We start from the raw sequence: 25,989 nt of genomic DNA, 5'->3' as shown, positions 1-25,989 counted from the left end.
ATTAGTGTTTTTGCCAAGTAGAATCTCCTAAAAACTACTAAGACTTCGTTGTTCTGGCAGCACACAGAATAATTTACACAGTAGATGCAATATTAAGATGGATTAGAAGAAACTTACATGTGTGCTAGTGTATGTTATCAGATTCTCTAACATGTATGATCACCAGAAAAGTTGCAATTCTACAGGTGTATGTAAAAAAGTTGGAATATGACTCATTGAGTTTTAATACAATTCACACAATACAAGCTCTAATTCAATAGTACTAACTTGAACTGACTTAACTCCCACAATATGCAAAGCCACAGTTTACATAATTATTTAGTAAGCTTTAAAATTCATACAAAGAATGAGTAATGATTTATAAGCATAGTGGGTGGATTTATACAATAGTCTAAAATCCATTTTTGCTTCGAGGTACACATGAAGAGAATCCATGCCAGATTGTCTTTAGAATAATGTGTATGGCAAAAGGACTAAGTGGTTTTGTTGCAGTTGTCTAATTTCACAAAATTTCCATGATATACTGGACCATTAATTACATAGGTTAAAATGTAATTGGCAAGGTTGTAGTTAGGTGTGCTTTTCAAATGCTAACAAATGCATTAATGTAGACAGCATCTTGTGCAAACGCACCCCGATTGGGAGAGGTCACTCATATTTTAAGCTGTAATCTTCAGCTGCATTTGGAAATGTCAAGAACTAAATGTTACATTCTGAATATAAAACATTATGAGCTGCAGTCCTTTCATATACCTTTCCTTACCAGTGTTATGAATCATGAATACTAAAGTCTAAAAGAGTCACCATATAGGTGAGGGGAAGCATGAAAATTAAGTAATAAGAATGCCAATTTCCATGAATGAATTGTTACATCTCCAAGCACTTTAAAATGTGTGGACTTCAACTCCCAGAATTCTCCAGCTAGTCCATACATCTTAAAGTTTCTAAGGTAGAGAAACATTGTTTTAAAAATGTTAAATATATGCACCTGCTCATATTAGCCAGAAATACTTTATTCCGTTGTTCTGAAGGTTCACTGAAACTATTACTTCAATAAAAATATTTTCAGTAAACATCTATGGACACACAAACTACACCTCTTTGCTGATAACTTCTAAATCCAAATGCTTATATGCACTATATACAATATTGACATCCCAATAGCTGAACTTGTTTAGACAGAAGTCTGCTCAATTAAGCTTACAATCAAGTGTGGAGATTACACAGCTGCCCCTCCCAGAAGTATCAGTAGGATATGGGAAGGGCATATAAGCATAAATTTACTTGCTGGGTTCTAATTGGTCAGTAGTCACTTATATAAAACTTCAGGTATACAATAACTTTTGCTGGGAAACTTGGAGGGGAAAAAAATAAAAATTTTAACTAGAAAGGCAGTGCTTCTATGTCTGTAACTTCCAGAGAAATAAAAACAGGTAAAATACAGTTCAGGATAAAAACAGAAGTCAAACGTATTTGTAATAACTATAAACAATGTGTAGAGAAATGTATGCTTATTTAGAGAATCTAATGATGCTTATCCTGAAAAAGTTTGTGGCTAATTTGTCTCTCGTGGTATACTCTGCTAAGCTATGATTTGTTTAAACCATGATCTATTAAACAACCTACAATGGCTAGGTTTACTCAATATATTAAGCCATTATCAAAAAAAGCAACTTAAGGTGTAATATGTGTGAAAGACCTAAAATAACCTTATTTAATGTAAAGGTTAAACTTGAAATGAGGAAAATACATAAAATAAGTATCTGGGTAAACAATTATAATTGAGTACATTTTCTGAACCAGGTTCTCTAACATAATCTAGAATTTGAATCATAAAAGACAGCTACTATATGGTTTGGTTCAGAAGCTCTTATTGACTATCCTTTGGAAAATTTACTTATAGAGAAAGGTTTACTTGTGGTTTATTTGTGGTTTACTAATTAAAGCCTTACATGTTTTGTATTTTCACAAAACCATACCAGACTAACATAATTGGGCCTAGAAAAATTCTGAAAACTACTACAGGACAATAATTTATTCTTCTCTTAGATTCTGTTTCTCAAATAATAATGTACTCATTTAACTGGCTACATTGATAAGTTTGCCTACAGGCTAGTAACCATCAATGCCAATTTGAAAGAGATCTTGAATAGATATTTTTTAAGATCTGAGACTGCTGAAAGTGGCTTGAGTGGCCACTTTTCACTTCTGTTGATTAAATAATCCCACAACTGGAATTGGACTGGAAATGAATCAAATGGAGTTTACAAATTCAAAAAGACATTCTTTGATCTGGAATTCCATTCTTATGACTACTAGGCCAGAACATAAATAAAAGGCTTGGTTTTCAAAGTATAGAAGCAAATCAGTTGAAGCCAAAATAGGATGTGGAGCTAAGTCAAAATCAGTTTTTATTTCTTGCCAAAGCAATGATCACTTTTTTTAATTTTTTAATGATCACTGCATGATTGTAAGATCAATTGATCTTACAACCATGCAGTGATCATTAAATTTATTTTGTGATGGGCTAAAAGTTCTTTTTTTAATATCATTAAAGTTCTACCTGGGCTAATACATCATATTAAGCCCTTAGTTTTATCTTGTGCTACATATGATTTTTGTTTTGTTTTGGTGACATTCAAGAACCATTTATCTTTAACAAAGAGAAGCTTAAATTTTGGTGATTTCATGGATACAGCTAAGTATTTGGTTTTGTACAAAAACATAGAAGTGCTTAATTGTTGCCTTTACTTTTTATTTATTTATAAATATTTTACGTTACTTCGACTTCCTGCTAGCTCATAGCTCTGATGTTTCCCAATGATCTTCCCTCCAACTATTCATTTCAAAAATCAACTAGCTGAGCAAAAATAAAAACCTCTCAAGTTGAGCATAACTGCTGACAATTTCCAAGCACTATGCGGGGTTGGGGGGAGAATATATAAGTGATCTGCCATTCAGGAAGAAATTTGATCAACTTCCTATTCTGTAGCCTTAGGGCTCAATTCTAGTTTGTTTCTAACCCCAGGCAAAGTCAACTAGCTGCACCACCTGCAATGTCTCAGAGTACTCTTAATTTATCATTTGTGGTGGATTTTAGATTCATCAGTTTGGATCCTGAATGATTAAGCATATTTGAATTTAAATCAATGGATCTTTATGGTAATGAAAATTTGTTATAATTGGTTGTCTAATAAATAATACTAGGTTCATAACACTAACTCTACAGTTTTTTGTTTGTTTGTTTGTTAAAAAGGACATTACATACAAGCTAGGATTTTTTTTTATCTGCTGTCATATAGTGAAGAATGAATTGCCAAGAAAATTATGGAACTGCTTTCATGGGGTGTGGCATGATAGAAGCAGTATCTCATGAAGAATTGTCTGAAGTATCTAGTCCTGAAGAACATCAAGAAGTGAAGGTAAACGACTTTCTGTTTAACCACTAAGGATGTGTGTCCAGATTTCTGTGGCTTGATGTAACATACTGTTTGTGAATGCTAAATTCTTTAACCGTCAAGTCTATAATCCCATGAAATCATACAATGGAGAAAGCTCCTATCCCACTGATGAATCTTAAATTATATCATAAAAGGACCAAGTGATTACAAACATAATACAAAGAGTTAGAACAATTTGTTGTTTTCATTACATGATTGCTTCTCACAATGACTGAAAACACAATATAAGGAAAATGAAAGTTAAAATGACCATGTGCTATGCTACCAGATTAATGGACCTAAGCAATAAAAATTGCTATCAACTTAAACTGTGTGGTTTGATTTATGGATTGTGTGAAGTAATGGTTTACTGATTCATAATTTGTTGTATAAACTACAAGTGGTTGGTTCACAATACAGGCTAAATCATAGATTATGGTTTATAAACTACAACAGTAGTATGTAAATCTAACATACCTCATTATGGCATATTGTGATGCTTGAACCCTGACAGAAAGTTTGATCCCTTAAAACCAGAAATACTTTTCATCCCATCACATATGTAGGGTAATTAAATCATGAGCATGAACAGAGATGGTTTTACTAAAAATAATGTTTGAAAGAAGTAAAATTTTAGGCACAAATTTAAAATTGAGGCAAGCCAGAAAGTAAATGGTAAGATATTCAAGACTAGTAAATCTAAATGATAAAATTGACATAATATATTTATTAATTTCTTCTTTAAGGAACTATATCAGCCACTAAAAGTTTACTTGAGAGTTCGGCCCTTCTCAAAGGCAGAGCTTGAAAATAATGAAAACCAGGTTTGTTATACATCATTTTGAATATTCAGAACTAGTAATCTAAAAATATTATGTTCACTATTTTGGTTTCTTAACAAGCTCTTAGGTTGTTTTTCATCATTGTCTAAGTATCATCTATACTAGAATGTGCTATTGATTTGCCTTAACAATGGTTTTGTCATTAACAGAAGTGTGTCTTCCAGTATATTTCTAGTTGAAATTTCTGAAATAATTGCTGCAGAACTGTTATTATGGCTCTCATGTTACAAGGGGTCCTCATTTAATGACCACTTGTTCGGTGTCTATTTGAAGCTACCATGGTATTGAATGAGGAGACTTATGACTGATCCTGTTGCAGCCATTACAGTGTATTTGTGGTCATGTGGTCACAATTCAGGCAATTAGGGCATTACAAATATCCTCACATGATCGCCATTACTGAGCTTTACTGCTGGCTTCTGACTGGAAAAGTCAGTGGGCAGACTAGCAATAGGCTGCAAATGGCAATCATGTGACATCATTGCCTAACAACTATGCGAGATTTTTTAATGACCGAAACCAGATCTGACACAGTTGTTGGAAGCCAATGTGATGACATCTTGCTGCCTAGCAATAGAGCTGCTGCTCCCAATTACTGTTTTTAAGTCTGTACAGTCTGTACATGGCAGCCATTTGTTTCACCTGTTCAGTTAGGAAATATTTTGGTATAGATTTTCATTTTATGAATTTAAACATATTTTAATTTAACTTGTATGCTTTTAAATAGTTTGATTTCTATAAAAGACTGTGCTATTTCTAATTTTAATATGTTTTTATATTGATTGTGTTTATATAGATTAAGTTGTGCTTTAATTGAACAGCAGTATGAAATGTTTTAGCAATAGGATAGCTCATGCATTTTTAAAATAAACATACAAATAAAATAAACAAGTCGGTAAGTTGAAATGTACAATAGAGCATAATATTTAGATCCTAAATTCTAAATATGTTGGTTCTCCTACCTGAATGTATATCAGAAAATAACTTCTCCTGGTATAGAACATTTTAACAACCTTAGCAATGTTAAGATGTATAGAACTCCCAGAATTCCCCAATCAACACAGTTAAAGTTGTCAACATTTGAAAAACACTGCTATAGAAGAATATATTCTGCAATTTCTACAACTCTGGGCTCCATTGAATTGTTATGAACAGTAAATGGATAATACAAGGGGTTTGCATATACTGCATATCTTGGACATTGTGTCATATCATTTAAATTTGTAAAAGACATTAAAAAGTTTTTGTATTAAGGACTGCTTAATTATTGAAAATCAAGAAACAGTAACACTCCAGGCTCCAAAAGAATTGGCACAAATAAAAACTAATGAAAAGAAGATTGGACATTCTGCACATCAATTTACCTTCACAAAGGTAAGTTGCCCCTCTTTTCCTTCATGTCCCAAATTTCAGAGTTTTGAAACATAGGTAAAATAGTGTCAAAACATTTTTTTTGCTTCCCACTTTTCCAGGTCTTTAAGTAATCAGTTTATTTAGTTGAACACAGTACATTCCCAAGTAATATATAACAAATTGCAGTCTTAAATATACACGGATATTCTTTTATACATTATATAGTTAAGTACAAATTAGTTTTCAATAGTAACTAAGTAACCAAAAATATTATCTTAAGGGAGAAACTAATCATTATTTCAGTGGAATCAAAGCTTTCAAAATCATATTGGCTGTTACATCATCTGGTCCAATCATCACATAAAACAGGGCTGTCAAACTCACGGCCCACAGGCCAAATGCATCACATGCTGGCCACGACCATGCCCGGTTTAGTGGAGGAATAAGTCATATATGTCTGTGTGTGTACACACACACACACACACACACACGCACACTCATCTGCCATCATCAGGCTTCTGTATTGTGTTCGTCTGACTCACAGACGAACACAATACAGAAGCCTGATGATGGCAGATGAGATTAAAAAATCTAATAGTGTTTTTGGAAGAATCTGCACATTCCTTTTTAAAAAAGGGGTGTAAAGATTGTTTGTACAATCTCATGCATCCCATTTAATATGTCTCTGAAAATAACTTGTATTCTCTGTGTAGGTTTTTGGACCAGATACAACGCAAAATGATTTTTTTGAAGGCACAATGAAGGACATTGTAAAAGCTTACCTTGAAGGAAGAAATGGGCTTGTTTTTACTTATGGCGTTACTAATGCAGGCAAAAGTTTCACTGTCCAAGGTATAATCTGAGGTTCAAAATTCAGAACATCTTCTAATTTACAGCATGAAAGGAAACAAAATTAATTATATCCTTAGGTTGTCCAAAAGATGGCGGCATTCTTCCTCGTTCCCTTGATATGATCTTTAATCATATAAAAGGAAGACAGTATTCGAAGATGAATTTAAAACCTTGCTTCAGTAATTTTACCAAAAGGCTAAATGATATGCAAGTTAAGCAAGAAAAATCCATGAAAGCTGCACTTCTTTTTTCTTTGAAAGAGGTAAGTGGACCAATATGTTTGGTATTATCATGTGTTAAAAATCTTATACTGTAGGGCTTCCTAGGCAAAACTCCACATGACCTTAAGTAGAAGTAATTCATTGTGGTTCTTATTTAGCTGTGTTTATGTGTAAGAATATAACCAGGCCAGTTAAATGTACCTAGAGACAGACTTTAAGATCAAAATAAATAAAAAATTAAAGAAATTGTCCCAGAAAGCTCACATTTTTGTTCTAAAGCTAAAGACGAAAAAGAAACTACCATGCTCTTCCTGTAGAAAGCAGTGTGAAGGAGATAGATCAAGAATATTATTCTTAAATTTAGGATCAAACAGTGCAGTCAAAGGAACAAAAAAGAATGTCATTTTTTTCTATTTCTGCTATTGTTCATGGTGGTTAATAGAAGAGAAGATGTAGGGTTGATATGTAGGAATTGCATTTCCAGTAATAGCTAGACATTCCCTGGAAATTCCATATTCCATACAGTGCTAATGATGAACAAGGATTATTACCAAGAAGAACCCACCATTTCTTTTTATTTATTTATTTATTTTTGTCAATTGCTTACAAGATAATAGGTATAAGTAAAAGCATAGTTATGAATAAAAGAATAAAAGAAATAATAGGACAGGGACGGTAGGCACGTTTTTTTCTAGGATAGGAAGCTGGTTGTCTTTTTTCTTAGCCAGAATTTGAGACTGGAATAAGACCACAGGCAATGAAAACATTTAGTGGTGTTTTCTATATAGAACAAAAACCATAGAATGAGTTAAGCAAATCCATCGATGTGCTCTTTAAAGTGGAAGGTGATTTCTGCCTTGATATTATAGTCCATACTTTCACCTAGGATACACAAAGTTAATTACTGGGGAAAAATTAAATATAAAAATAAATCTAAAGAAAAATACATAAAACAAGAGCTAAAACAATTCCTAAAGCTGGACTGAAAGTATTCTTATCTGCAACTATTTTTGCTTTAAGAAGGATGGGTGAAATAATGTTTTTAATTATCATTTTGGTGATCCAACATACAGTTGAAGTATTTCATTGTACATAGTCCTTGACTTACAACAGTTCATTTAGTGACCATTCAAAGTTACAATGACACTTTAAAAAGTGACTTAAGTTTTTAACACTTATGACCATTGCAGCATTCCCATGACCACAAGATCAAAATTCAGATGCTTGGCAAAGGATTCATATTTATGACTGTTGCAGAGTCTTGGAGTTATGTGATTACCTTCTGACAAAGTAAATACGGAATCCAGATTCACTTTACAATCAAGTTACTAACTTAAACAAACGTAATGATTTACTTAAAAACTGTGGCAAGAAAAGTCATAAAATGGGGCAAATGTTTCACTTATAAATGTTGGGGTCAGTTGTGGTCCTAACTGCAGGACTACCTGTATTTTACTTTTCAATTAGTTGAAATGCTTTCCAGAAGCTGGAAAGTGTGACTTGATTGGGTGGGGGCTTGGCTGTGTTCTGATTGGGTGGGGTGTGTTCTCATTGGTTGGGAGTTTGGCTGTGTTCTGATTTGGTTGGGGGTTGGCTGTGTTCTGATTGGCTGGGGTGTGTTCTGTTCAGGTGGGGGCTTGGTTGTGCCTGAACAGAACACACCCCAGCCAATCAGAACACAGCCAAACCCCAACCAATCAGAACACAGCCAAACCCCAACCAATCAGAACACACCCCACCCAATCAGAACACAGCCAAGCCCCCACCCAATCAAGTCAAACCCCCACTAGCAGTTAAAAGGAAGAAGCAGCTGCAAGCTCACATTACTCCGAGAAGCACAAAGCCGAAGACACAAGCCTGAAGATTTATTTATTTATTTTATTTATTTGATTTGATTTGTCAATTGTTTACAAGATAAGTATAAGTGTATACATAGTTATGAATACATGAAATGGGTACATAAGAAAAATAAAAGAAAAATAAAAGAAACAATAGGACAGGAACGGTAGGCACATTGGTGCGCTTATGCACGCCCCCTAGTGACCTCTTAGGAAAGGAGTGAGGTCAATAGTAGACAGTCTAAGGTTAAAGTTTTTGGGGTTTGGGGAAGAAACTACAGAGTCAGGTAGAGTATTCCAGACATTGATCACTCTGTTGCTGAAGTCGTATTTCCTGCAATCAAGCTTGGTGTGGTTAACCTTGAGTTTTTATCTATTGTGTGCTCTTGTGTTGCTATGGTTGAAGCTGAAGTATTCATTGACAGGCAGGACATTGCAATGTATGATTTTACATACCATGCTTAAATCAGACCAAAGACGGCGTAATTCAAGGTTTTCTAGTTCTAGAATTTCAAGTCTGGTGGCATAAGGTATTCTACAATGAGTAGAGGAGTGGAGAACTCTTCTTGTGAAATATTTCTGGACTTTCTCAATTGTGCTAATATCAGATACGTAATGTGGGTTCCAGACTGATGAGCTGTATTCAAGTATTGGTCTAACAAATGTTTTGTATGCTCTAGTTAATAGTGTGATATTACCAGAGAAAAAGCTACGTAGGATTAGGTTAACAACTCTTAATGCCTTTTTGGCTATGTAGTTGAAGTGGGCTCTAGCACTTAGATCATTAGAGGTGAGTATTCCAAGGTCCTTTACAGAGCTTGGATCATCAACAAGATCTTGACTATTCAGGTTGTATTTTATTTTCTGATTTTTTTTTGCCAATATGTAAGACAGAGCATTTATTGGTTGAGATTTGAAGTTGCCATTTGTTTGACCATTCTGATACATAGTCAAGATCTTTTTGAAGGGTAGCAGTATTGTCTGTGGTATTGAACAGCTTTACATCATCAGCGAAAAGAACGCAGTTGCTCTTAATATGATCACAGAGGTCATTTATGTAGAGTATGAAGAGAGTTGGTCCTAGAACACTGCCTTGGAGGACACCACTATTGACAGGTACAGAATTTGATAGGACGTTCCCAATTTTGACCATTTGTTGTCTGTTTGACAGGAATGCTTCTATCCAGTTGTGCAGTTGTCCAGAGATACCATAGGATTTTATTTTTAGGAGTAGTTTGTCGTGTACCACTGAATCAAAGGCTTTACAGAAGTCTATGTAGATTGCATCTATTGTTTTGCCCTGATCAAGTTGTGTAGTCCATATGTTTTTGCAGTGTAAGAGTTGCAGATTACAGGATAGTTTTTTTCTGAAACCAAATTGTTTATTGGAGAGTAGGTTATTTGTCTCTAAGTGGAGGATGATGGATTGGTTAATAATTGATTCCATGACTTTACAGGTGACGCAGCATAAGGAAATTGGTCTGTAATTTTCAACTAGGCTGGGGTCTCCCTTTTTGAAGATGGGGATGACCGTGGCTTGTGACCATAGGTTAGGCAAGGAACTGGTTCTGAAAGATTTTTCAAAGATTATGCTTAGAGGTTTGGCTAAGAAGTAGGCACATATTCCATCCGGTCCAATAGATAGAGATGGTTTTAGATTGTGAAGTGCTTTTCCAACATTGTCTTCTGTAAAATCGATATGTATTAGATCATTGTAGTTATCTGTGGTTCGGCTAGGAAATACTGGGCATGATCCATTGCTGTTTACAAATACTGAGCCGAAAAATGTGTTAAAGATGTTGGCTTTTATGGTGTTGTCGTTGCAGTCTTTACCATTAGGTCCTATCAGGGGTGGGATGGACCTTGAATCTTTTAGTTTGTTGTTTACAAAATTGTAAAAAGCACGGGTGGAATTGGTGCTTAGAAGGTTTTCCTCTTGTTTAATGTGATAATTGGTGCATTCGGTCTTTATCTGGTGGCATAAATTTTTGTATCGGCTTTTGAAATTGGCAACATGACCAGATTTGTTTTTCCACCAGAGTGATTTCTTTTTGGATTGAAGTTTCCTTATTGTTATGGGTAATCTGTTTTTTTGTTTTGTTTTGGGAGTTGTTGTTGGTACATATAGTTTGATGACTCTTTTGACTTCAAGTAAAAATATGTTGTAATGGTCTTCAACAGTACTGCATCCAGTGAATAGAGATTGCCAATCAAGGGATGAGAGATTGTTGTCTATAAGATCATAGTTGCCTTTTTTCAAGTTATAATTGGGGATTACATCATTGTGGTGGTTTTTGTGTGGACGTATGTTGAGACAAAAGTCAATCATATTGTGGTCACTGCTGGAAAAGGGTTCTTTAGTTTGTATTCCGTAAATTAAATTCAAACTATTGCAGAAGATGAGATCGAGGCAGTTGTTTAGTCTAGTGTTGTTGGTTACTAGTTGTTCCAGTCCCAGATTTTTAACAGCATTGTAGAAGGTTGCGTGTATGGTTTCAGTTGTACATTCATTTAGGGTCCAGTCAATATGAGGTAGATTGAAATCACCAAGAAAGATAAAAGGGTATGGGCAGGATGCTGCCCATGTTAGTAGTGTATTTAGCTTGTTTACATGTTCGATGTCATAATCAGGTGCTCTGTAACATAGTAAGAATCGAATTGTGATATTTAAGGATAGTTCACAGATAATGGTCTCAGGAAGAGCAAGCTCCTGGGTAACTTGGATATTTTTTAGATGTAAGGACTTTTTATAGAAGATAGCAACACCACCTCCTCTACGAATTTCACGATCTGATCAGTAAACATGATAGTCTCTTACTATGGTAATGGAGTCAGGGAGAGATGCATTGAGCCATGTTTCACAGACAAATATAATGTCGAATTTAGCCATATTTAGTAGGAGGAAAAATTCAGGTATTTTATTTACAAGGCTTCTTGCATTGAGTAGCTTGCATTTAAGGCCAGCAGTAGTTGGAATTGAGGTAGTTAGGGGCGTGCAAGCCTAGTCTTGGGTGATGGTGGATTGGTTGAGGTAGGGTTGTGGTTGAAGGTTAAAGCTGAGTTGCGGGATGTGTGACTTACTTTTGATACAGTCAGCATGGTAGTCAATGTACAGGTCCTTCTCACCATTGTCTAGACGTTTTTTGAGTTCAGTGCGGAGTACACGGGAGCGGGCACGTTGCTGTATGGTTAGGTCAGGGCGACAATGGAGGTTCTTATGGTTGGTGTTGGTTTTGGTGAGTGAATTTATAGTGTAAATGAATTTGCGTTTGCTTGATTCATTTTTGCAAATGACCCTGCAGAAGCGTGGGGTCACAGAGCTGTCTCTGTTTTTGAGCTCTCAGCCAATGCGGGAAATGTCAAGTATTTCATCAGGGGAGATGGTTGATGCTTGATAATCACTGATGATGTTTCGAACAGTTGTGATGTCATCATTATCATTGATGCCCTCTAGACCAAATAAGATGGCGTTTGGACGTTTCCGTTCACGCTCAACAGCTTCTCTGATGAGGATTGGGATATCAATCCCAATATTGTCTGGGTTATGTTTTTTTGTGGATTGGGTTGTGGATTGGGTTGTGGTTGTTGGGTAGAGATGTGGTTTGTAGCTATTGGATGTTCAGGTTTTTGCGTTGTGTCTTTTTTTTCAAGGTTGGATAATCTTTCTTTTTAGGCGTCCAAGGATGCTACTATGGTGTCAAGGGATGTTAATCGTGTTTCAATGGTATCAACTCTTTCCAACAGATCCAGTTTGGGTCTGCATGATTTGCAGAGATATGGAAACTCATTGCATGATTCTAGGTATTGAATCATTTGCTCGGGTAATCCCAAGCAGTCATGATGAGCGTATTTGTTACACAGAGAACATTTGATGGAGTTTTCATTATCCTTTAGAGTTTTGTAGCATTTAAGGCATGTGCAGGAGTCTTGTGGTTCATTGGTGGGGATTAATTTCTCTTTAGGTTGTGGTTTGACATTGGATTTTTTTCTTGGCATGGTAGGTTTGTTAAGATAGTACGTTGATTGAATTAATTAATGGAACAATTTTGGGTAATCAATATAGCCAATATCACACCAATCAATCAATTGCAGTAATCTCTCTAGTCAGATAATTTCCTAAGCAACAATCAACCTAATCAATTAATTACACTAATCACTAATCAATTAATTACACTACTCATTAGTCACACTGTTCAATTAAATTCGCTAAATCACTGATTTTACTAATCAATTAAATTACATGAATCTTGATCTTTTAAACTAGTCAGTAATCACACTATTTGCACTAAACACTCTAATCACTAAGATGATGAATGAGACGACTTCAAAACGTCGCCTAGATACTTCCATACGCGGGAGAAAACCCAAATAACCAAAGATCCACATACAAATACCCGCGAAAACTTCAGAAAACATACATACATACATATATGAGAATGGAAAAACTTGTTAATCTCTGGGAAATCTTGACATGTTTTAGTGTTCTCGGAAAAACATATATGTGAAGTTTTGGGGAATATGCATTTTAATGCTAGATTCATTAGAAGCTATAATAGCTTTTTTTAAAAAAAAAAACCATATTTATCTATACAATATTTTTAAGGAAACTGAAAATATTTGGAAACCTTCAGATTCAATGTCATATTGCTACAACTCACCAAACCTTCCTTTGGACCAGTTAGGTAAAGTAAATAATGAGTATTCTTTCTTTTTTTCTCTCTCTCTCTTTACAGTATGTGTGTATCTGTGTGTGTGTGTGTGTGTGTGTGTGTGTGTGGTATGTGTGCATGTGTATATATTGTTAGGATAATGTGAAAAAGTATCATGCACTGGAGATAGATAGATAGATAGATATAAATGCAGAAATTTAGTGTATTATTATGGAATGTGTCAAAACAAAGCTATATGTTTTCCACCAGATCTTGAAAGCCAAGATTCTGAAGCATGAATTAGCCATGAAATTAGATCCTTAATACTAGCACAAAACAGGAATAATAATGTATCTATAAATATGAATAAAATGACAGGGATAATAATGTATCTATAAATATGAATAAAATGCAATTGGTTTGTTGAATAAGTGTTGCTTTCTATTCTTTTTGCTATCCTTCAAACTTTTGTAAACAGATTACAAGACTGAATCTGTAAAATCAGAGGCTTACACCATTGGTCAGAAAACCTTGGCATCACTTTGGGTTTCCTTCTTTGAAATTTATAATGAATATATTTATGACTTACTGGACTTACTACCAGTCTTGAAAAATCAGAAGCGTAAAGTTTTAAGAATCTGTGAGGATCAAGGAGGAAACTTTTACATTAAAGGTAACAGTGCCACTTTATTGTTACTCATCTAGCTAGATAATTCCTGGGTCTAACATAAGTTTCAGTGATTATTTTGGTAGCCCGGTTGTTAGTTCTTAGGATATTGTCCAGCACTAAAAGCATAAGCAATTTTTGCAATAGCAGATGAAATCTATTTCTCCTCTTAGGTAAATTCAGAAAATGCTTATTGCAGAAAACAAAGGCTTAGTTTCATACAAAGTTTGTTACTTTTTCAAATGCAAGTAACCTAGCTTAAGGTCTCTTATTTAATGAAAATCCTTTTTCATAATAGAAGATGACAGCTGTATTAACTTCTGTTGGTTTCCAAGTTACAGCTTGGATAAGAGTGCATAGTAAATTGGTTGTTCTATAACCTATAAAACAGTGTTATATTTTTTTGTTAATAATCACATTTGCTGATTTTTTTGGTTAATCTTAACAACAGCTTTATTGAATGTGTAGGGTTCTTGTTAGGTATATGTAACTCAGGCCAGGATTTAAATATTATTTTATAAATAGAAATCTGTCACAAAAATTAGCGTGAAATTTCAGCTCAAAAACAGTGGGATAACTCTGGGCAGTAAAATATGCCTTTTATACTGATTCTCAGCTTCATAAGAAGTCAAAACCCTATCTTATGTCATCACTTTATTCTCTTTTATTCATCTTGTGTCATCTTTTTATTCTGTTTAAGTTTTCTGTGCATAAAAAAGAAACCTGTGTCTATTTTCTTATCCACTATATTCAAAAGCAGGGTGAGTTTGAACTCAGCAGGAGTACTTTCTGAATAGTCATGTATAGGAATGCACTGCAAAGAAGCAACAAGTTGTTATATCTTCACAGTGAATAAATAGAGCTATAGTTTCATTTTTAATGTATGCTAATGTTATCTTCTTTCCCAGATTTAAAATGGGTCAATGTTTCAAATTCAGAAGAGGCTTGTAAAATACTTAAAATAGGAAACAAGAATAGAAGCTTGGCATGCACCAAGATGAACCAGCAATCTAGCCGAAGGTTTGCTTCCTTTAAATTAGTTTTACTCTTCCTTCTTGAGCTAATGACATTGCATGCAAGGTATAATAACTGGTATGATGAACAAGGAATGAAGAAGGTATGCACACAGGATTGACTACAGCTTACACTAAAGAACTGCAAAAAAAAAAAAATCCTTCCACCCACAGTTTTTGGCAGATTTCAGTTTTCCTCTGTGAACTATTATGAAATGGTATTAAGATCTCATGTGATTTGGATTATATTCCTCTGTTAATACAGCCTAGGACTTTTGGCTTTTTTGCCAGCTGCAGCACAGTGCAGTGTTGCCTCATATTTAAGTGGTTGTCCACTAGGACAATCCACCAGTTTACTAGTTTACTAGTACAGTCCACTAGTTTACTCAAATACTTTTCCAAACTAATAATAGTTATGCTATTCATATGCCACAATTAAATATTAAAATTCTTGACAAAGATTAGAACACAACATATCTGTTTTTTTTCTAGTCATAGTATATTTTCTATTCGACTCCTCAGTTTGAGTGATGAAGATGTGCCATGTACTCTTGGAATCTCTGAGTAAGTGTCACTTCACTAATGATAGAGTACAGTAATGTAGATTAATTGATTGGTTGTATTTGTATGATGTCAAATTTCTAAGACTCACAGTAACAACAACAAAAAAACCCATATACAATAGTTGAGAACATCCCATTAGTTCCAAACTTCCCTTCAGAAGATCTTTGTTTTAACTAAATTCTGCAAAGTAACTGAAGAAGGAATTAGCCTTACTTTCAAACAAAGATTCAAAGTATAAGGCTATAATGGGAGAGGGGATCCTGGCCTATGACTATTATTAAGTATTGTACCTTATGATTCTTGACTCTTGACAAATGTATCTTTTCTTTAACATACATTGAGAGCATTTGCACCAAGACAAATTCTTTGTGTGTCCAATCACACTTGGCCAATAAGGAATTCTATGCCAATAAGGAATTCTATGCTGTGCTGTGCTGTGCTGTGCTGTGTTGTGCTGTGCTGTGCTGTGCTGTGCTGTGCTATGCTAGCCTCAGCCATACTCACTTCATCGAAGTGTGATGATACCAGTAGTTTTTCTCAGGAAAAATGCATTTGACAGTTTGCATCTAGTTGGAGAAGGTACTCCCGCTGGTATCTAAACATAAGTGATACAAAGTTGTATAGGTTAAAATAAGCACTTTTGAGTGTACTTAGAACTTACTGGCAGGCAATGTAAGATTCACAATACAGCTTTTAAATGTTGAAAGTATCTAAAAGAAGTAGCAGGCATCTACCAATGACCAGACTGCTGCATTTTAACTCCAGTGCAGTTGCTGGATTGTCTTCAAAGGCAATTTCATGTGGATTACATTGCAGTAGTCCAGACAAGTAGCAATAAGGCCATTAATCATTATGTGCATATATTTGTTTGCTACAGAATTGTACTATAATAGCTAAGAGTGAATTCGTTTACATAATTACAGCCTTACAGTTTAGCTATCTTAATGAAAACAGTTGCTCTCATTTATTTCAACAAGTGTAAGATCAAAAGAAATCAGATGGATGTGTTGATTTGTACAGACTTTCTCTCTGTGACCTGGCTGGTTCAGAAAGATGCCATAAAGCTCAAACCTTTGGAGACAGACTGAAAGAAGCTGGCAATATTAATAATTCTCTTCTTATTCTTGGAAAATGCATTGCAGCTCTAAAACAAAATCAAAACACAAAGTAAGTAATATAGATAAACCTTGGTACAACTTCAGTTTAAAACTATTTAATGTATTAATAATGTCAAATAATATGAAAGGATAGTTAAAACAGTCTATTGTGATAGCGTGACATAATACTACTGTCAGAGTTGCCCTGCCCAGGACACAGGTAAATAATTCTACAGGATTCATCCACATAAGAAAAATTTCTTTATATACAATACCATATAGCAGAAGTCAGCATACAAAATCAGAAACACAGAAGCAATATTCACAGAAGCAAGTAATTACAGAGTAGAGAAATATAGAGGCTTAGATTTACAGAGGCCTAGGTTACAGAGGACAAATCAACTCTTATATACAGTTCAATAAGTCAAAGCCACGCCCAGATTCCAAACTGTCTCTTATGGCCCCATACAAACAAATACTATTCAAACAGCCCCCATTGGCTGATCTGATGCCATGTTTATTCAAACAGTCCCCATTGGCTGACCTGTTGCCATGTCTATTCCAGTTCATGAACTCAGGGATGGGATGCTAACGGTTCTGCCCGGTTCTATAGAACCAGTAGCTCTGAAGAGCAGCAGACACTGTGTTTGCTGCTGTTTGGCCCACCCACCCACCTGGGCTCTTACCTGTCCTTTATTTCCTGCTTTTTCAACCTCAGCTGCTTTGCAAAGCACGGCTGAGGTTGAAAAAGCAGGAAAAAAAGGCTTTTCAAATGCTGCACAAATGCTGCACATCCGCGCACAGCGCTTTTCAACTGTCCGGGAGGCACAGGTGATTTTTTTTTACACGCATGCGCAGCGAAGCAAAACATAGTCACCAAACCGATAATAACATTGGTTGAATCCTACCCCTGCATGAACTATATACACTGACATTTACTGCAGTAGATAACAAAAATACAAAATCTATATCATATTTCAGGAGTGTTTTTTTTTTAACAGTTTATTGTACACTTACCAAATTGTTTTGTTTGCCAGTATATTTCTCAAAGATCACACTTTTCAATTGTTATACAAAAAAAATGTTTATCTCTCCTTTTCTCTCACTCTTACCTTACATATTTGGATTTTACAAATTATCCTGATTCTGAAGTTAACATTTATATAATTTTTACTCCAAGATTAAGGCCAACTTATATTCCTTTCCGAGAGAGCAAACTGACTCGTCTCTTCCAACCATTTTTCTGTGGTAAAGGCAAAGCCTGCATGATTGTCAACGTTAGTCAATGTGCTTCCACATATGATGAAACACTTCATGTAATGAAGTTTTCTGCTGTAGCAAAACAAGTAAGAAAGATGCTATATCCTTCACAATACTCACATATCTTGTGCTACCACTTTTGCCATATTAATTGATTTGTTTTCTATGGAAGCTTATCTTGTCTGAATTGAAAAGCGGACTTTACTCACTTCTTTCTTCTTTGATGCTACACTACACACCACACATTTAATTGCTTTTTGTGTGAGAACAATAGTATTCAATTGTTGAAGCTGCTGTTAGTGATTTTTCCAATAGAAAGTATACATAAGAGGTGTGACTTTATAGATTCTCAAATGTTGGGGTCCAGTTTCCTCCACCCTCAGACTGAATGTCCAATTTCCAAATAGGATGGAACAGATATTCCCTCATTCTATATAATAAAATAAAATTATGCATAAATAAAAAATTATGCATTTGTGATGAAAGTTTAACTTTGAGTGACAGGGTACATAGATTTACTGTGAATGAGTATTTACTGCTGAGAACTGCCTTTGTTTCCAAAAATTCATCAAACTGACTAGTAGGTTTACCACTGCATCTTGAGTTACTACTAAAGCTAGTCAAAAAAAAAAAAAAACCTAGTAAGAGCTAGTAAAAATAGCTAGAGGTATCTACTTTTATACTAGCACAATCTCCAGCCTTCTAGCCTTAAATTACCTCTTGATGGTAAACTAAAAGCTTTTTCCCTTAAGTTAATAGAATTTCTCTGATAGTTTTCCAAAGAAAGTAAGACAAAAAACAAAATAAAATAAATGATCTTACCATTTTAATCAATCTTAAAATGTGTTTTGTGTGTATGTGTTTTAGGTTATTCCAACATTTCAACACAAACTCTTCGATTATTTTCCTCCAAAGTACAGCAGAAGAGAAGATAAACCTACAGTGCATTTTGATGATGCATCAATTGAGACATTTCCCACTTATGCCAACATTCCCTCTTCCTCTGAAGATGAGGAAATAGATATTACTATTCTGAGCCACGAGGTAGTCAAAAACCAATTCCTTACAATAAAGTATGTTCAGTGAAAAAAAGATCATTGTGCTTTGTTTGACAAAAAATTGTTATGTAAATTATAGATGGTTGGAAAACAAAGTTGTAAACCATAAGGTGCAATATGTAAATCTAAAATGGTTTAATTAATGTACCAAATGTCTTATGGTACGATGAAATGAAGGAACCCATAACTTTTCCAACTCAAAGCTGTTAGATGTGGTTTGTGCATTTGCAAAAGAACTGGAAAAGTTGATAAGTAAACTCAGACTACATGTTGATTGTGTCATAGACCTAGTAGTAAATTTAGTAAATGTGAAAGTAGAAATAAAGTCAGAAAAAAGCAGAGAAAGTTTATCATCTTGCAATAAAAGCCACTGATTTAGGCGTCATTCTCTTGAAGTACCTGATTTTTTTTAGAAGATAGAATAGCTTTCTATTATCTAGGAACCTCCCTAAAGAACTACAAATATAATTAAAGAAGACTGCATCTTTTACACAAGCTTGTAATTCAGACTGGAGTGGGTGCATATGTTAGATTTAGAGCTCTTCTCCCATATATTTCCTTTCTGAAATTCAATATCCAGAATAAAGACTTTAAAAATATTCAATTGCTCATCACCACTAATGAATTTCGGAAACCAAATGAGAATGGCAGGAATTTAAGCATTATGTTCCTTGCCTGCAGTTTCATTCTGAAACATCTGCAAACTTGCAGTAAAACAGAAGGAGTCACTGGTACACTGTATATTTTTATTCCTGCGGTCCTATGCAATATCCATTCTTAGCTGAGAAATCACCGTCTGACTTCTGCATGAACAGTTATAGCATTAGTAACTAGTTCAACTACTAGTACAATGGTAATAATTTTTCCATTTATTTCAACAAAATATAATATACTTAATTAGGCTAAGCTTTTAGTAGAATAACTTTTAAAATCAATTCAGTTCACATGTGAAATACATTGGGCCATTTTTAGTAGTACTGCTCAACCTGAGATAAAACATCTAAGAATAAGTCTCCTGGCTAGTGAGATTCCAATATTAGGTTTGACTTCTTTGTGCATGATGTACCATATCACTTCCATTTTTTTCATGTTTCTATATGTGATTCATGTTGATATTGTAGGATCTCTTGAAAACCACAGAGATGCTAAAGAGTAAACTGATTGCCGAGAAACAAAGCAAATTACTTCTTGAAGTCGAAATACGCAAAGAGATGGCCAAAGCAATGTTTCAGCAACTTATGGAAACAGAAGAAGCTTGGAGGTATGCCATAGAAAGTTATATTGGTAGGACTGACAAAAGTCATCTTCCTGTCCCATTTCAAGGGCAGCCAAATGAATCAGCAGTTGCATAAAAAGACATCAAGTTATGAATATGAACTGCAGCAAAGTTAGACACTTTATCTACCTTATTTTTGTATAGCAGCTATTTATGTTACTTCAAAAGAATTAGCTTAAAACTTATTTGCATTTTGTTTTATTAAAATTAAAACTTTATGGCAATTGTTGTGGCTGTTCCACATCATTTCCAAGTCTTATGAACACTTCTATGCTTCTGTAACACACAGAAAACGTTGGTAATCTTGTGGAGTATTTTATGAGATTAGAACTTCTAATTTTAATGCGTTATTTCATTTCCATATTCTATCCAACTAACTATCAATAAGGTCATTCCATCTTTAGAAAGCTAAAATACATGGCTTATTCATGTATGTTTATTTGGAAGGGACTATTAGATCAAGGCTTTGTACACCATTTATGTTTTATGAAGTATTATATCAGAAGGAATTCTGCTGTTTACGAAAAAACTCATATTCAGTGGAAATACTATTAAACAAAGACAGAAGTGGATACTCAAATGCAAAGCATTCTGTGTATGAAACAATTCCTGAAAGTGAAAATTATAACAGAAAGGATATTTGTTCACAAGAAATACAATACAAGCTATGCTAATCACCTAGCTAGATACTATACCAGGAGAGTCCAAGAGCACATGCCTGGGAAGAAAACAAGATAGACATAAGTAATCCCAAACTAACAATAATTTGGACACAGTGCAGAAAATTCTTAACTCTCTAGCTCAGTGTTTGTCAACCTTGGCAACTTTAAGATGTGTGGATGTCAACTCCACATAAGCGTGCATAAGCGCACAATCGTGCTTACCATCCCTGTTCTATTGTTCCCAATTATTCATATCCATTTCCTGTATTTATACTTATGTTTATTATCTTGTAAGTTATTGAAAAATAAAATAAATAAATAAATAAATAAATAAATAAAAATTAAACTCCCAGAATTCCCTAACTAGCATGGCTGGCTGTAAAATTCTGGGAGTTGAAGTTCATGCACGTTAAAGTTGCCAAGGTTGCCAAGGTTGATCAATAAGTCACAAGGTGCTGCAGAATCAGTGCTCTTGGTGTTTACATCTTCAATGGACGGAGAGAGGAATTCACTAACAGCCCTTGTTAACGGATTTGATAAGGAGTCAAACTAGCCTTACAGTATCTTTTCTGCTTTCTGGTTATTCCAGGTTATTTAAGATTTCCCTTGATAGAATTATCAGAGGTATAGTAAGTGTCAAGATATAACTAGCTAAATAAAAACATCAATAGGCATAATGTTCTCATAGCTGATGGCGAAAGCCAGGCAACTTTTGCTAAGTTAAATAAGTTAGACCTTGTTAGGACCTGGATGGAGGAACCAACTGGAAAATCCATGCTTTCAGGGTAGAATGGAGAATTAGAAACAACAAATAACAAACCAACACTCAGAATAAGGAGATGGAATGGCAAATCATTTTGAATGTATTTTTTCTTTTTGTGTACACTGGGAGCATATGCACCAAGACAAATTCTTTGTGTGTCTAATCACACTTGGCCAATAAAGAATTCATTCATTCATTCTGTATTGTGCCTAGAATAATGCATGAATTTGCTTATGTAATTCCCCAGGAACTGAGTTTAACTGGAAGGCAATTTTTCTTTTTACTTTGTGAAGTATTTCAAGCAAAGCTAAAATGATGACAAGGCAAGTGGATTGATGAAGATGATTCTTTCTATTTACTAGTGGGGGAATAAGATAGATGCATTATGGGTCCTTGGGACTCACTGAACTGGCACTGATGATGTTACCTTGTCTAGGTAATGAAATGTCTGTAAGAAAACAAAGCTCAGAGAGCACCAAGGACCCTTCATTTCAACCCTGAGCTACAAATAGTTTCCTTTATAGATGCATTATCTGAGAAGCGGGGAATAGTTGAATATGAACATGCACTTCTTGTATTAAGCTTACATCAGTAACCTGATCCAGATATGGAAAGTTCTGACCAAGTTCATATGTAAAAGGAAATACCAAACAGCTGATACCTGAAACTAGTTAGCATTATATTGATTATTGTCAATGGTTTTGTCAATGGTTACCAGTTGAAATCAAAGTAACAGAGCAAGGAATTGAATTTAGCAATAATTAAACGCTAAAAAGTTATCTGTGTTCTGGTTGTTACACATTGTTGATCTAGTAAACGCTTAGAAGACTTGAAAGAAAGTTATGAAGAAAAACTGGAGAATAAATTTGTAATGTATAAAGATGCCATAAAGAAGCATGCATATACATGTGCAATGGATCAAGTTGAAGAACGTTATGTTCCAATAGACGAATTCATAGCTGAACAAGAAAAGGTTCAGGTATGCCTGGATTTAACCTATTGTAGATTTTGAGATTTTTGTATAGTTATGTCCAGGATTTCTATCCCAAAGTATAGTTTGGTAAATGTAAATAATGAAAATACTGTATAACTCAGAGTACACTGAATGGCTTGTTTGTTGATTGGTCACATTTGTCATGTTTACAAGGCCGCATAACTTCATAAAATCTCTGCTTACACAAGCAGAAGTATAAAAAACTTTTAGAAATAAAATTATTTATTCATTCAATACCCGTAAGACAAAACAGAATGAAGCATGAAGCAAAAAATGGCTTTTTGTGCTTTTTAGAAAGTTTCATTTTGATTAAGGAAATAGGTTTTGAATTATCATTTAAATAACATTTTTTTGGAGGAGGGATGAAGAAGAATCATGTTAGAGCAACATTCAAAATGATTTTTCTTGCACTTCTAAAACTGTTGTGATTTGTATGAAGCCCTAAACTATTATAGAATATTATTGCTCAGGAAAGAGAAATGAAAATACTAGAGCTGAAACTAAAACTTGGAGAACAAAATAGTCTGCCTTTGGAAATTCCCGGTTCAAACTCTACAGAATGGAATCTAGGTAAGAAATCTGTGTCCTAAGCTTGCCTATAATTTACAATGCAGGTCAGTATTCTTACCCTTGTTTGGTGTTCACAGATGCTCAATGCAAGATGATGGAAGAAACTTCAGGTGCTTTACAGAGAGATGAGGTAACTTTGTTTATTTTAAAAATACTACTAATAGCAATTTGTAATCTAAAATGCACATTATCATAATCATTCTCTATATAGATTAAAATATATATAGCAGTAAAATAATTGTAAAAATATTGAAAAGAAAAAATAGGAAAAGAATTAAATTGATACATAGTTCCAGAAAAAAACATTTAAAACATGATTTCAGTGTAGATAATTCTAGTATTATTAAACACGTTTGCATATCTTGAAAGATAGGACAAGTCTTGAGCATTAATTTGAGTATTTCATGAACATATGAAATGATTGCAAGGGTGTATAAAATTAACTATGGATCTTGTCCCAGTGCATGACAGCAACCTTTCCAAAGTTGTTTGGTTTGAGGATGAAGTGAACTGACTCACTGCACTTAGACTTTACATATTTGCTATATTATAATTGAGCTATTCATTGAAGGTGCAGCTTCAATCACAAAATCTGCTGTTGTTGGCTCTAGAGGAATTCTGACACATGGACAGTCATCAAGAGACCAGCTACTCAATTTTTTTTGCAGTCATTGCCTTACCTGCAGGCTTAGAATTTAAAGATTGATACAAAAGAAAAGCAAAGAAATAGGACAGAAGCTGAAATAGGCATTTCAACAATAACTTCTAGAGAAGTTTATTAAAGCCCTGTTTCATATATAATGTTCAAGTGTTGGAAGAAAATGAAGAAGGTCAAGGATTCTTTTGAAGCAAGTTGTAACTAAGTTAAATTTGCTTTTCCAACTGACTTTTTCCCCAGTGGATTGGATACGACTCACAACATTTGCCAGCATATTAGAATATTGTATTCCTAACTTATCCAGATTTTATATTTTATCGAGATTTTAATAGTTTCATGTAGTATGATGAAAGACCATAAGTTGGCAGTTGATTATAGCATTATTCTCATTACTTTCAAACACTTTGTTTTGCAGTTAATAAAATCACTGAAATTGAAAATTCAGAAGTTAAATGAAATGTTGCAAGATGCCAAAGAAGAATATAGAAAAATAGTTGAGAACACCACATTAAAGCAGATGGTGAGGCTTAAAGTTGGTCACATATCTATTTAATATGTATTTAGAGATATGTGTTCTGCTACAAGACTCTAATATGCTGAGATATGCTTTTCAAAGGCTTCTGTGCTCTTGGCCTTATTTAAAATCATTTTAGCTTCTTCACTGATTTTGCTTTTTCAGTTAAAAGGTAATGGTGAATACAGGTAATTCTCACTTAACAATGCTAATTGAGACTGGAAACTTCATTTTTAAGTGATGGGATTGAAAGTCCAAAAATGCATGACTTAGAGCCAACAGTTTCAGCGGTCTTGGTTGCCATTGTTAAACAAGGACTGTGTGTGTTGTTAAGTAAGAACCTTACCCTCATGGGACTGCAACTTCCAACTTTCTGCAAGCTTCCCCTTTGATTTTTCTTGTGGGAAGCTGTTAGAAAAGTCATAAATCACATCACCACAATTTATGCTCTGATGTCCAGAAGTCCAAAATCTTGTCCTAACTGCCATTCATACAGAATTGTTTCAAGTTTGAACAGACATTGAATGAGTGATTGTTAAAGACCATTTATAATTTTACTCATTTATTAAATGAATATGCATCCCATCTCACTATCTAAGCAACTCCAATAGAAGACACTAAATGGAATTGCACTCTGTTTACTCTGATAGGAATAAATCCTGGTGGTTATTAATACTTTTTGGAAATGGCTGTGGTGCCTTTTCAGAACCTTGAACAACCATGTGAAATTGAATATCCAAATTCTATTTACTTTGCTTACCATGACTACTTTACAATTAAGCACTAGACCAGGGACTTCCAAACTTGGCGACATTAAGACTTGTCGACTTCAACTCCCAGAATTCCCCAGCCAGCCTTAAAGTCACCAAGTTTGTGGACCCCTGTGCTAGATTGAGCGAAGACAGCAATGTTGGAGTGTCTCTTTCCCATATTTTTAGGGGGGAAAATTATTTAGTTAGGATGTGCAGTTTTGGAAGAAGCTAGGGCAGTAGGATTAAAAAGACAATGTTTTAATTCTATTTAAACAAATCTTGCTTTCATAGGAACAAGAAACCATTGGCCTTCAAAATAGGCCTAAATGTGACCATGAACCTGATGCCACATTATCTCACCTACAAGAAGAATTAAAGGAAAGCAAAGGTCTATTAAGTGCAGAAAGTATTAAGCAACATAAATCAAAAAAGGGCTTCTTTGCAAGTCTGAAATATTAGTAACAGATGTTCCTAAGACATTGAAAAGTAAAAACTGCAAAAACCTGAGAAGTCACTTTCTGCATCACCCAAATTGATGTCAGTAGCACATAAAACAATATTGATCAGGACATACTAAATCAAAATTTATAAAATTGGAAACCATAGAGATATAAACTTAATCTGAAAAGGAATAAATTGTCCTATATTTTGTTCCTGATAACATGGGCATAAAAGAATTCACTTGAAACAAATTGTTTTTATCTTGGTGCCAAATTTGCCATTTTCCTGATGGTGGGATTACAACCCACAGAATTTGCTGTTGTGTCAGGAAGAGTTATTCTACCAATATATCTTGTGGACGAGGGAAGCATGCTAAATAATATTTACATTAAAATCTTCTAAAATTCCTATATTCCCATTTTCCTCTTTTGTAAACTTATTTTTTTTTAATTGTTGTAACAGTGCATATAATATTTAGATCTTAACATTCACATAGTTTAGGTTT

The 25,989-nt window shown here is 34.4% G+C and overlaps 1 protein-coding gene across 1 annotated transcript; it reads left to right on the top strand.

Moving 5' to 3' along the window:
- The first annotated feature begins 3,353 nt into the window (after positions 1–3,353).
- LOC113439843 (kinesin-like protein KIF20A) lies at positions 3,354–25,942 on the top strand. The gene is made up of 18 exons (XM_087930399.1): positions 3,354–3,422; positions 4,187–4,264; positions 5,537–5,656; positions 6,349–6,487; positions 6,565–6,749; positions 13,150–13,228; positions 13,674–13,868; positions 14,771–14,882; positions 15,368–15,439; positions 16,460–16,606; positions 17,717–17,882; positions 18,664–18,840; positions 19,976–20,115; positions 22,369–22,534; positions 23,020–23,119; positions 23,197–23,249; positions 24,193–24,309; positions 25,335–25,942. The coding sequence occupies exons 1-18, from the start codon at positions 3,354–3,356 to the stop codon at positions 25,500–25,502; spliced, it is 2,283 nt and encodes a 760-aa protein (XP_087786525.1). The 3' UTR covers positions 25,503–25,942.
- The last annotated feature ends 47 nt before the right edge of the window (positions 25,943–25,989 follow it).

This window comes from Pseudonaja textilis, chromosome 3, assembly GCF_049901715.1.
Source record: "Pseudonaja textilis isolate UNSWEBS1 chromosome 3, rPseTex1.2, whole genome shotgun sequence".
In the NCBI taxonomy this organism is placed as follows: Eukaryota; Metazoa; Chordata; class Lepidosauria; order Squamata; family Elapidae; genus Pseudonaja; species Pseudonaja textilis.
The sequence above is the reverse complement of the archived record's forward strand: the minus strand, read 5'-3'. Positions and strand labels throughout refer to the sequence as shown.

Excerpts from the sequence above, each read along its gene's own strand:
- LOC113439843 (XM_087930399.1), top strand. The coding sequence starts at position 3,354 with ATGATAGAAGCAGTATCTCATGAAGAATTGTCTGAAGTATCTAGTCCT. Across the intron at positions 13,229-13,673 it reads CCTTCCTTTGGACCAGTTAG|ATTACAAGACTGAATCTGTA; the intron begins GTAAAGTAAATA and ends TTTTGTAAACAG. Across the intron at positions 18,841-19,975 it reads TTACTATTCTGAGCCACGAG|GATCTCTTGAAAACCACAGA; the intron begins GTAGTCAAAAAC and ends TTGATATTGTAG.